Consider the following 13,347-nt stretch of genomic DNA (forward strand, 5'->3'; position numbering starts at 1 on the left):
TGATTTTGAATAAATGTCCAGTGTTTATAATTCCTTAAGGCTTTACCACATAAAGCACTTGAAAAGACTGTGAAAAAGAATGAATATTAAGTATATGCTCCCCCCCACACACACACTCTAGTTCCTCCTGTCCTTGCATCCCACTTACAATTTTAATCCATCTAAAAATTCTGCCTTAATATATTGATGGCTCATAATCTATAGATCCCAAATTATTAAAAATCTTTAATGAGTTTTAGTATTTACATAGCATGTTGTACATCTGAAATTGCTTCACTTATAGCAACCTGGTGCTTCTACAGTGGCCCTGTAAAGTTAGTAGGAATATCTAGCATAAGGCCACATCCAAAGTTCATGGCTGAGACAAGATTTGCATAGGGGACTTCTTGGGTCCCAGATCATGCTGTTAGCTCTGCAGATACAGCCAGAGGAGGCTGCTCTGGAGAAACAGGAAGGGCGGCACAAAGGCCAGTGTTGGTGTATGGTTACCATTGCTCCAGTTGGTTTAGTATTCTATTTGATATCCTCCACATGAATGTTCCTGGGCTGATTATGGGTCCAGTTTCCTGCCATCTGCTACCTCAGGCCCTGCGTGCTGATCTAACTAGGCAACAATGCCAGAGTGTAGGTGCCACTTGCACAAGCTGGTTTGGCCTGAGCCTCCATATGTCAACTTGGAAGTTTCCATTGCATTGACTCCAAGGAATGTTTTTGAGTTACTGTGGACTTCAGTAGATTCCAAGGAGGGCACTTCATACGGCAATCTTGCTCATGCTAAGCAGAGCTGTATTTATTGAACATCTGGATGAGAGACATCCTTGGAGCCTGACATACACTGTCATGACTTTCATCATGGAAGAATGGCAAGATATTTTGCATAATCTGCCTTGAGTCCTAGCGAGAAAAGCAGACTATAAATAAATAAGATGTAAATGCAATAAAGCACTAATATATCCACCAAAGCAAACTTTTAACCATTGCTTGAAACCACCTGCATCTTTAAAACTGGTAAACAAGCAAAAGTGATGATTCATCCAACTGCAGTGGCAAAATGTTGTTTGTTTGTTAATTTACACATGGTTTAAGAATAAGTAGTAGAGCCAACCTGAATGGGATGTGAAAAGTAACTGCCCCCAGTCAAAGATAACTAGATGAAATGATTGCCGCACATCTTTGGATCTCCCGAGACTCATTCAGGGTCCCCAGCTCAGCACCTAGCATGGTGGTGGCTACAGCACTCCAGGGCAAGTATCTTTACTTCTGGCCAGCTGCTATTCCAGCACCTTTCTTTCCTTGTCATGAGTCCCTGTACATCTTTGTGGATTTGTGTAGCCCCACACTAAGACTGCACGGCCATGCCCAGAAAACCACTTGATGAACCATAGTTATAGGTAGGTACAACCCAATTCCCACTCCCTTACAAATAGGTGAATCAGAAAGCACTCAGAATTAGCTTCTGTGGTCCTCAGTAACATCATCACATTCCCAGTGCTAACTGTGTGATGACTCACTTGTTTGGGGGGCAGGGGGAGTAGCCAATCAGGGATGTGAAGATGCTCCAAACTGACCCAAACTGGTACTTGGGAGATCTTTGTGCATCTCCCCAAACCTGTTTTCATGCCAGAAATGTTCAGTAGTAAATGTTTGATGCAGCCCAGCATTTCATTTCATAGCCTACTGAGCTCTAGTCATATGCAATAGTGTGCAAAATTAGTGCCACCCTCCCAATCCCCATCCACACAGAACAATCCATTTAGCAAGTTCCAGCAGAGCCTGGATGGGTCTTTCAGCGTGGATGCAAATACACAGTTCAACCACTTTAGCTGCTGGCCGGAACAGGAGGAGCTGTCTTGCTGGACTGCGCATTTATGCTTTCAACAGAAGTGGGCAAATTGATCCATGCTGTATACATACTTCTTCCATGAGTCACAGGGGTGCAGCTGGTTTGCATAATTTATCGTGAATCATTTGCACATAATTTTTAACATGAATGATACCCGAACTGCAGCTGGCAGATGTGTTGCCAGTTGTATATTATTTTCAAAATGTGATTCAGTGCTTTTTTTGTTTTAAAAAACATGCCAGTTCTCATATATATGGTTGCACTGATTTCCACCAATTCCTCCCTCAAGACTTGGCAGAGCTCCCCCCTGCCCCAGTGAGCCAGTACTCAGTACTGGCTTGGAAAGAAACAATCACTAAACAAGAACCATGAGGGCTAGAGCCATAGCATTGTTTGTAGAATGAAATTTGCAGGGTAGGTGGAGTCCTTGGAGTTCTAAGAGGCCTAGAGCCCTCTGTTGTCCTCTTCTGAACCTACAATAGTGCCTTTACTACAAGAACTCCAGGATTCCTTTCACATTTTCAGTATTTATTGACAGCTGAACAAATCATACACTAAGAACAAAGCAGTTCTTTATTTGGATTGTTTGGATCCAGAAATGGATTGAAGTGCCCTATGTTCCTGATCCTGGAGCAGGAAAATTCCCACACTGGAAAATGAACACGTTACAGAGGTCAGGGCCAAAGTAGGCCTGATGGCAGCAGCTGATGAATCAAGCATCTGCTTTATTTGTGTTTAATGCAAAAGATAGGAAGCAGTTTGCATTTGGTGTGGTCAAAAGAAATGACCCAACCCACTTCTGTCCCCTGCTTGACCTGCCCATCTTTTCCCCCTGCCTCCAGGATGAGGGCTGGGCTGGGGGTTCATCTTCCCCCATGGAGGCACATTCGTTGTTAAAATTAAACCTCCCGTCTCACCTAACGTTATATATGAAGAGGGCAGACTTGAAGCAGAACAAAAGTCACTGCCGCTGCCCTATCTAGATTGCCTCCCCTCTGCAAAGACAAGTCAGGTTCTAAAATCAGGGGAAGTGGTATCCTGTTTATTTGCCATGTTGTAGAAGTTAGAAACTTTAATAACAGCCTCGTTTATTCCATCTCCTAACATTTCGTTCCAAAAACATATTTGCAGGGGGAAACCATGTTGGGAACAGTCAAATAAGTTCAGAAATAATGACAGCAGTTTCACCTCCCTGCAATTTGATTACTAGCGAGTGCATATAAAATACTCCCTGCCAAACAAACAAGTATGGGGGTGGTAGATGTTTAATACTTGTAATTTGGGAGGGGGGATTGGATGCAATCTGTGTACCCCCCATAACACTGCCATTTTAATGTTAAACATGCCACCTACAAAGCAATCAGTATTTTTGCTGGTGCTCACTACAGGTTTTTTTTTAAGAAACAAAAGCTTTTTCTTATTTTCTGACAAAAACATCCTTTCTGAAACCACAGTTTACAGGAAAGCCGGTAAGAATAGTAAGGGGTGTGGGCTAGGACTGGGAAGAGTTCAAATCCTCACTCTACATGAAGCTCCCTGAGTGTCTTTGGTCAAATCTCTCTCTCAGCTTAGGTTGCTGTGAGGGTAAACTAGAGATCCATATAGGCTCTTGAGCTCTTTGGACGGTGGCCTGGATGGAACTCTTGCTAGGAATATGATAGCAAAGGTTCTGTGTGTGTGCGTGTGTCTGTGTGTCCGTCTGTCCATCCATCCCCAGGGGCATATGTTTTAGAGATTTACAAAACCAATCCAAAGTGTAATCCCATTGAGTCCCCTTAATTCTAAAGACTTAAATTTCTCCCACTGACTTCATTTCTGTATTCTGGGGCTGTAAACACTTTTTAAACAAACAAAAAATTAAAGAAGCTAAACCAAGGCCGATTCCAGACGGCCCTCCCCATCCCGAAACGTCGTGCGTCATCGCGCGGAAAACATTGCGTTTTCCGCACGACGTTTCGGGATGGGGAGGGCCGTCTGGAATCGGCCCAAGACATCTTCCTCCTAAGGTGGCCAGATGCAAAGGATATACCTTATAAAAATATGTATTATACTTCCAGCTTTCCAGACTATTGATTGGAGCCCTTTGCCTTCAGTAAGGTGGCAACATTGAGCATGGCCAAGCCATCTCATAGGAACAAAGCTTATTTACATGAGAGTAAAGAGACTTTGGGTGCAAAGGTTGATTTGTCATGCAGCAATCATATAAGCTAGATCAACTCAAATGCTCTCTTCTAACTAACTCATAAAAGTCCAGGAGTCCTGGCTTCTATTGCACTGCCTGTCTCAAACTACGTTCTAATTTCTTACACACTTCTTAACCAGTGGTGGGAAAATCCTAAGTGGAGTAACACATACAAGCAACAGGTTAATTTGGTAGTAGAGATGGGCACAAACCGGGAAAAAACCGAACCATGTGGTTCGTGGTTCATCAAATTTCACAAACCACGAACTTTCACAAATCTGCCCCTGGTTCGCAAACCGGTTCATTTGGTTCGTGAAAATGTCACATCCAGGTCAGAAAATCGTCACTTCTGGGTCAGCAGAAGGTCACTTCTGGGCCAGCAGAAATTCACTTTCGGGTCAGCAGAAGGTCTGCAGGAAGTCCATCCCCTGTTGCCTAGGAAAATGATTGATTAGCACCAGGCTGTCTGCAATGACAAACCAAAAAAATGAACCAAATGAACCTGCCTAAAAGTTCGTGGTGGTTCGTCAGAAATGGGATCTGATGAACCATGGTTCGCAAACCACGAACCACCCTGGTTCGTGCTTAATTTTGGTTCGTATTTTGGTTCGTGCCCATCTCTATTCGGTAGCAAAGTTTTGTGTTAAACTGAATAGTTTCTGTTCAGGCAAAATGTTGTATGAACTTCAAAGGAATATGACCAGCCCTTTATTCAAAAACCTGAGTAAACAGAAATGTTTTGTCCTGAGTAACATAGGCACTAGGCAAGCCTCACAGAGGAGAGCATTCCACAAACAAGGGGCCATTACTAAAAAAGCCCTGTCTCTAACTACTACCTGCCTCACTTCTGAAGAGCAAGGTTTGTGTGGCAGATCTTAACTGATCCAACAAAAGGAAACCCATGTACAAATTCACATTTTACCCAAGCTAGAAACCCTAGCTGGAGAGCTGATACTCTGTGGGTCAGGAAGATCAATTGGATTCGGATGATCTGGATTAGAGATGGGCACGAACTGCATTACGAACTCCAAAAACCCATGAAATTGGCAATCGTGCAATTGCAATCCAGCGGTTCATGATTGTCCACGGCAAACGAACCAGCATTAAGGAGACACCTGGTTCGGTGCATTCAGCCGCGGTTCTGGAAGCCAGACAGTCAGGTGCCAGCAATCAATTCTCCTGGCAACGGAGCCGGGGGAATACCTGAACTCTGTCTGTGCTCCTTCTGTCACCCTGGAAACCTGAATGGAAGCCAAGCTTACCTTGATTGGCAGGTCTTCCTTCCAACCACGGAGCTGCAAAGCAGTTACAAGTTGGGAGAAGACACCCAGGGGAGGGAGGGGGAAGGGGGTGTTCTGTAGCCACAGGCACTCCAATCTCATCCCTGCAAACCCTGATAGGCAGCTCTGATGGCCAAACACAGACCTGTGTTGCTCAATGGGACCTGTGCTTATAAATAGCCATGGGCTCCCAGGCTGGGTTTTACTTTCAGCAAGTAGTGGAGTGGGACAGAGCTCTTGCTTGCCACTTGCCTTTGGGGAGAGAGACTGAGAGTATAATTGAGCTTGAATTTTTGTGGGAGTTTCCTGGGGGCCTTGGATTGGAGAGGGTATAACTTCAAGATCCCTCCTGCAATCTTGTCCAAACTTGGGTGATGGCTGTAGGAGAGCTTGCTAAACACTCCCCGGGAATATGGGCTCTTTAAGTGCCACAGGGGCCGTTCCGCGCCCAACGAACCGCAAACCGGTTTGGCAACAGAAAATGTTTGCAATTTCGGGATCGGCGGCGGCACCGAACCGCAATCCGCTGGTTCATTAAATTTTTTTGGTTTGTGCCCATGTCTAATCTTGATTTTCAGCCCAGGGAAATTTACTTGCAGGTGGTTACTTTATTTGTAGGCACATTTCCTCTCATTGCATCGGGAAGCACTGTTGCTTTCTTCTTCAGACACTTCCAGAGCTGGATTATTTTGCCCCAAGTTCTCCCAAGTGTCAAGGAAAGTTTATAAAGTAGCACAGCAGACAAATAATCACAGAAAAAGAGACCGATTAGGAGCACAATGCTTGGTTTCTCTCAAAATCATTTTAAATACTAAGTATTTGAAAAAAAAAGCTAGTTTGAAATTGTTTGTGTGATCTTGCAAGGCTTTTAAACACACAAGAACCACACTTTAACACCTCTCTGAAAGGTTAGTTTAATTATAGATCATATAAAATTGGTTTCCACAAATGCATAATGGTTCATGTGTCACACTTGAGCTAAATGGTTTTTAAATGGAGCTGAAATTATTTTGATGTGTACACATTTCCCAGAATTTTTCTTTCTCTATAACCTTTCTGAAACCATCCTGACAGGGACTTTCCCCTTAGAGCCTCATTAACAATTCAGATGTTCCGATGACTTTAAAAGATCTATGGATGGAGAATATATATATGTGTGTATGTGTGTGTGTATATGTGTGTGACAAAAAAGATTAATGAATATAGAAAGAAGCTGTATGAGTCTGGCAAGCTGTAGATCATCTCAGAACAGATTGTAACTTTATCATTTTGTCAGGAAGAATAATTTAAGGCACTTAATCAGTTAGCTTCACTATGCAGGATTTAACATTATGAATTCCTATCGGCCAATCTGTTCAAATCAGAGCAAACTTGATTAGCAAGCGTAGTAGGACCTGGTCCCAAATTATGTGCGTTACCTTGTGGAGGAAAGCAAACTTGGCTCAAATGAGCATAAATATATATCAAATATTAGTTACATCTTCCTTTGAGTTTATAATTCATTGAATAAGATCACTTACAAAAGAAATATAAAATGATACCCAGCAAGCTGCTAGGGGCAGTAAATCCCCTGCTCTAGCCATTTTTAAGCACACAAAGTGGGACAGCTGTGAAAAGTAAGACCACCACATTGCTAGATGCCAGACCAAGCTCCAGCATATCAGCAACATCCTCAGTGGAGCTCAGGGTAGTTCTTGTGGTTGTTATGGAAACAAAAACATTACACTGGGTTAGATCCAGCCAACTCAGTCTCACCCACATACTTTCTGTCCATGCAGGTTCCATTATCCCCAGCATAGGCATTTTGGGTGATCAAAGTGGTCTCCCTCCTCCTCTTTTAACCAGTGGGAAAGCTGGCTGGATCCAACCCTCTGTCATGTTTGCCACAGCAACTCATTCACAGAGAATCTTCCATGAATCCAGCCAAACTTTGCAAACAAATTATGCAGCTGGCCCCATACAGGCAAAGATATTGACCAAATGTGAGAATTGGGAGCCTCAGCAAAGCTTATTCTCTTTCTCCCTGAGCTGTTTTTTTTTCCAAGATAGAAGCTCACAGGAACTGCTCCTCATGTAAATAGTCTAGTGTTTGCCCATTTTCTTGCAGCTAAATCTCCCAAGATCTGTACAGTACAAAAGAATGAGGCCCGAGAAAATCCAGATCACATTCTGAAGATTTCAAGACATGTTTAAATTGTTCAAAGGGGAAGAATTCTGATAAGTTCTTTAGTGGTGAGGATATTCTGTACCCCAGGATTTGGGGTAAACAAACTCCTTTGATATTTCAAGGAATAATTGCAGCCTTGCCCAGTGGAAATCTACTTAAAGATACAAAATCTCCGTGGATAATAAATAGATTTGTATTAGCAATTCCTGATTTTTAATATTAAAAGTGCACAGTGCTCAAAAGAGAATAAATTCAGTCAAAATATCATCAAGGTCTTATAAATATTAAGTATTCCACTATATATGATAAGTACTTATGATATATACCAATAAATATCACAGCTGTGTTTACAGCTATCAGTCTAAATGCCCCATTTGTATAGTATCAAAGGACCATAACAGGTAGAGGAAGTGCTCGTCTCCCTGTGCTCTGTGTGCTCTTTTGAATGGAAGCAGCCTATCCTACCTCTCAGAGTTGTTATGAGGATAATATGGAGGTAAGGAAAATGATGTAAACTGCTTTGGGTCCCCATTGTGGAGAAAGGCAGTATACCAATGAAGTAAAGAAATATAGGTGAAGATGGAGGGCAGATAAAAGTTAAGTTGTTGGTGAGCCTATGGAGGCTGTGAGGAAGAGAAAAAGAAGAAATAGTGTGGGAAAGGGGATATGGGGGGAAATGAAGTAACCCCCTTGCAAGTCCTTGCAGGTTCCCATCTGCAGACACTTAAATCTGCAGATCGGGGCCACACTGACACAACACACGTAGTTCTGCAAACTTGGGGGACCCCCTAGGTTTGTGTAAAAATCTGAAAACTATTAAAAATGAGGCGGGGGGGGGGGTTAAATTCCACCCCCCAAAGCAACCTACTGCTTCCTTCATTGGTGGGCCCAGTGGCAGTGATGCAGGGAGCGTTTAGAAAAAGCATCGAAAATGGTTGAGCAAGCTAGGAGGGAGTGTCATTACTAGAGATGGGCACAATCCAAAAATTTTTAATGATCCAGCGGATTGTGGATCAGCACCGACGACGATCCCGAAATAACAATCCGTGCCGACCATCTCCCGTTCCCGAGCTGTGGATCGTGATTGTGGAGGCCAAAGCAGGGCACGCTGGTATTATGTGGGAAGGTGGGTGGTGCCAGCGGCCGCCGGGCCTGGCGGGCACGGGGAGGCGGCAATGAGCCGCCTCCCCTCAGGGGGCGGGGGGTCTGGCCACTCGCCGGCAGCACCCCCCATGTGCCCGCCCACCAGGCCAAACTGGAGCGCGCTGGTATTCCCAGCGATACATGAATGGTGGGTGCTGGCGGCGGCCGCCGGGCCTGGCGGGCACAGGGAGCCGGCGATGAGCCGCCTCCCCTCAGGTCCCATTCAGCAACACAGGAGGTTGTGTTTGGCCATCAGAGCTGCCTATCAGGGTTTGCAGGGATGAGATTGGAGTGCCCATAGCTACAGAACACCCCCTTCCCCCTCCCTCCCCTGGGTGTCTTCTCTGCTTTGCTGCTCCGTGGTTGGAAGGAAGCCCTGCTGATCAAGGAAAGCTGGGCTTCCATTCAGGTTTCCAGGGCGACAGAAGGAGGGCAAACAGAGCTCAGGCTTTCCCCTGGCTCCATTGCCAAGGGAATAGATTGCTAGCGCCTGAGTGTCTGGATCCCCGATCCGAGCCTGAACACAATGATCCAGGCCTCTCCCGATTGCTGGATAGTTGGCCGTGGACGATCACGATCCGCCGGGTCATGATAGCGCGATCGCCATTATCGTGGTTTTTTTCTATCGTAATGTGGATCGTGCCCATCTCTAGTCATTACTGTGGCAGAAGCTGTGAAACTGGGGTCAGGTGTGTTGGGGGAGCTGCTGTCATAGCTGTGGGAAAGTAGACCCCCCCCCCAAAGTGAGTCTCATGGGGGCCCCACTTGTTGAATATATTTTCCAATGTTGCCATTCAGAGGCTGAATTTAAATTTCCCTTTTGAAATTTGAATTCATATTTTAAACATGTTTTCCATCATAATATTGAAGATTTGTGTCCTTTGGGCTCAGCCATCCCTTCACAGTTTTGATTTGGGCAGGTATCCAATCCTAATCTCACAAATTGTCACCAGTTAGATGCTAAATACTGTCCAATATTCACTCCATCATCTGTCATATATCAAATATCATCAAATAGTAGTTACCTTTGCATGCCACGTGCCAAGTAGTGATCTGAAAGAATACTGCAAATCAGCTAATGATTCCATCAAATACTATACACCATTACATGTCCTCGTCAAATATTGATATTAGATTCCAGCCATAGCAAAAGATCTAATCGCACCTAGGTGTCAGATTTTCAAGGACTATTTGATACTGAGATTCACAAAGGTGAGCCCTTTGAAGAATGTATGGGGCAAATTCATCGGGGCTCTAACCTGAACTGTGGTTGTACCTCACAAAAACTCTCTCATCACCAATCACTTCAGTAATCACATTCATGTAGAAAGCAGGTCTTCTGCTATTCTCCCCTAAAGGGTCTTGTCACCTTCAGCAAACAAGTCAGTCTTTTTAATCCGTTTCCTTCAAACTTTTCAATCCTCTCTTCTAATCAGTTTTTTCAGGTTTATTAAATCTATAGTATTTCACTGCAAGCCATTTTTCTAAGCCACTTACTATCAATTGCTTTGCTTCCCACTTCCCTGTCCCCCTGTGCACTTTTCTCAACTGCTTTTGGCTTGGCACTAATTAAACTTTTCATTTCCCTGCTCCCTTGTTCTGTCTCTCCACCTGTTTTGCTCTTTAGCAGAAAAGAAATGGTTTACAGATGAGCCGGATAATGCCTACCCCAGAAACATTCAAATCAAGCCTATGAGTACACACGTGGCCAATCAGATCAATCAGTATAAGTCTACAAGCAGCCTGATACCACCAATCAGAGAAGTGGAAGATGAGTGTTGACTTACAGAAGGCCAGAACTATTTTTTTAAAAAAGCCTGACAGACTTCATGAATGGTGATGTGACATTTATTATTCTTTTCATGCTGAACCACTGGTGGAAAAAGTTAAAAGAGTTTGCCGGAAAGCAAAGTAGACAGATCTTTGTTTGTCTGCCTTTAATAATTTGCTTCCATGTATTTTGGAAACTGTTCCGTTTATATAAAAAAGAAGAAGAACATAATCAAAACAGTCATGTATAGCCTCTAGCGTTTTAAATTATTTTTATTTATTAGAAAGAAAATATATTTTTTCTTTATTTCATTGTCAAGTATTTTCCCTTAACGGCACAGCTGCAAACGTGGCCAGACTCCAGCAAAATACAAAAAAAAGAAGAAAAATTATATATTCCTGCTCTTTCTTTCAGTGTCTTTGAGGAGAATGATGGTCACAATTCAAAGGAAAAATGTAATTAAGAGAAACAAAAAAAATGTATTTTAGAAGGTCCACCTTGTATTTTTAGTAAATCAAAGAAGCAGAAGAAACAAAGAAGAGTTTACTAGAATGTTTCTTTCCTGGAAGATGTGTATTTTGTTTAGCGTTGACACCAGCTCTTAATAAACTGAAGCATATTTATTTTGAAAAAAAAAAGTGGGAAAGTCATATTTTTGTAGATTTAACATTCTCTCAAATTATCTGTTTTCCATCATAGTGACTACAGATGTTCATACCGAGCATCTTTGCCACAGATAAATATAATGTCAAAAACAAGGCAGTATATATTACAGCTTAAAACAAAAACGCAGCACATAAACAAGAGACTGATCCTGGTACCTTCCAGAAAGACAGAGAAGTGAGACTATTTTTATGTTCTGTTTCATGTTGACAGCAGCAGATCTCAGTGGAAAGGGGGGGGGGGGTCAGCCATGGAACTCCCAAGTTCCTCACCAAATTTCAGAGGGCTTTGACTTAGACCAGATTTTAAAAAAAAAAATCTTATCAAGATATTTTACACCATAATTTTTTTCAAAAAAAAATTGGCTGGACTTAGGCCTGAATTCATCTCCCACAATACAGTTGGAGAGGTGATAAAACTGATTTGCATATCACATCTTGCCATTGGCCCCTTTGTGCTAATGAAGGCCAGATCCAGCCCCTCATTCTTAAGATGTCTGGATATTAGGTGAGTTCTAACTGTGATGCAAATACTATGTATGGTTCAGCCACTGCTCATGCTGTCCTATAGCCACTTAATTTTTGTCTTCCTCTTTTTTTTCCTACGTGATAGAAATCTGCTTTTAATGTCCAAGCTTTTGGGACTCCACTGAAAAAGTAACACCCAAACAAGCATCAACGTAGAAACAAAGAATAATGAATGTATTTCATATGATGTTCAAAAGGTCTTTTGAGAAACTACTTACAACTCAATGAGTAGTTTTTCACTAAATGGCCAATAGGCTTTCTAGACATCGGGGGGGAAATGGTGATGTTTCATACCTCTGCTGCCCCAGCATTTGAAGATCTAAATAATTTAGCATATATTCTTTCCAGTTTAAATTATCAACTGCTGATCTAGATCGAGCTGGGGCTGATGTTTCTTTAAAAGAGCAGAGGGAAGAGATGGCTTTGGGTCCCACAACACAAGCTAATTTTTAGGCTTTGTAATTGTGCAAAGTTGTAAAAATGCTGAGATTAAACATTCTGTGATACTGTTATCATTAGAGTAATATCAGTGAATCAAACAAGTACTGAGCAGATAAAGGTGTCCACTATATAACCCAATATTTTAAGCTCAAACTATCTCAGCTTTAATGTTTGTCTACAGGCTGCAGTACAAATATATTCATACTCACACCTAATAGGCTTAACTCTGGAGTGACTTCTTCGACTGTGACTACTTTGTCATTATGTTTTGTAGAATTAGCTACTCAAAAGGGGAAAAATAATAACTGTGAATATAATGTTTGGAAAATTGGATTGTTTCTCAAAAGTTCCAATTTTATTTTACCAGTTTCCTAAAAACAAAAAAGAGCAATCCTTTTTATTTAGCCATATAATGATACCTAAAACAATGGTGAGAATTACCACTGAAAACCTACGGGCAGGCTGCAATTTGAATTCTGGAGTTTGTATTAGATCGTTTAAAACTATTTCTTCATAGGGCACAATCCACCGAGAACATCTCACAGCCTCACCAGAGATGGGGGACAAAAACATGTGGATTGTACTCCATCTGTGCTCCTTTTTCATTCATGAACTTCAAGATGGCAAAAGTACCATCTGCCTCAATACCAAGAGAACTAATTCAGTTTCCATCGAAATGTATTGGATATTTCAATACAGAAAATTATTACAATCAGAGTAAGACTGTACAGTCATTTCTTTTTTAAGTGGATCATCCCATTCCTTTCAAAGGCCACATTATGAAGCAAAAAACATTTTTGAACAGTAAAGCACTTAAGTAGCAGATGATGAGTACTTCCAAAATGTTAATCTAGGAACACACATCTGTTGGGGGGGGGTTAATGTCCATAACTAACCGATACATCCATGCCAAGAGGACTCATATTGAAATTACAATAAAAGCTTTCTTTCTGTTTCCTACTTTTGATTGCTGATTTAGTAAGGATGGATCTGTGTGTCAACGGCCGTTTTCACACTGCTTACTGGCCACAAAAGACGCTATCGTTCCAGGAGCTTGGTGCAATGTTCCGTGGCCGGTAAGCAGTGTGAAAACGGCCAACCATAATTCTGGAGCTGCAGATAAAGTGAAAACAATGCACTATTGGATTTTCAATTTCTGGAAAGTTTCAGCTTTCATTTTATTTTTACAGCAAGTTTCTACCCCTTACAGCTGCAGGAATATGATTGAAGGTCTGTGAGTCCTGGGTTGATTCTGAAATACTGCAAGCAGGTTGAACCTCTTAACACAGGATTTTTCTAGTTTCCTTCTGCAGCCCACTGAAATTTTGCC

At 42.3% G+C, this 13,347-nt stretch overlaps 1 protein-coding gene across 2 annotated transcripts in view; it reads left to right on the forward strand.

The window, feature by feature from the left end:
* The window catches only part of KCNMA1 (potassium calcium-activated channel subfamily M alpha 1), a 742,538-nt gene extending 731,551 nt beyond the window's left edge, over positions 1-10,987 (forward strand). Inside the window, exon 29 of one of the 2 annotated variants that reach the window (XM_054982574.1) lies at positions 10,243-10,987. In XM_054982574.1, coding sequence (XP_054838549.1) covers positions 10,243-10,397 — 155 coding nt within the window. In that variant the 3' untranslated portion in view covers positions 10,398-10,987. The remainder of the gene's footprint in view (positions 1-10,242) is intronic. The other variant, XM_054982573.1, reaches the window with a different exon arrangement.
* Positions 10,988-13,347: the final 2,360 nt, after the last annotated feature.

The sequence above is a fragment of the Eublepharis macularius genome, chromosome 6 (genome assembly GCF_028583425.1).
Source record: "Eublepharis macularius isolate TG4126 chromosome 6, MPM_Emac_v1.0, whole genome shotgun sequence".
Classification (NCBI taxonomy): Eukaryota; Metazoa; Chordata; class Lepidosauria; order Squamata; family Eublepharidae; genus Eublepharis; species Eublepharis macularius.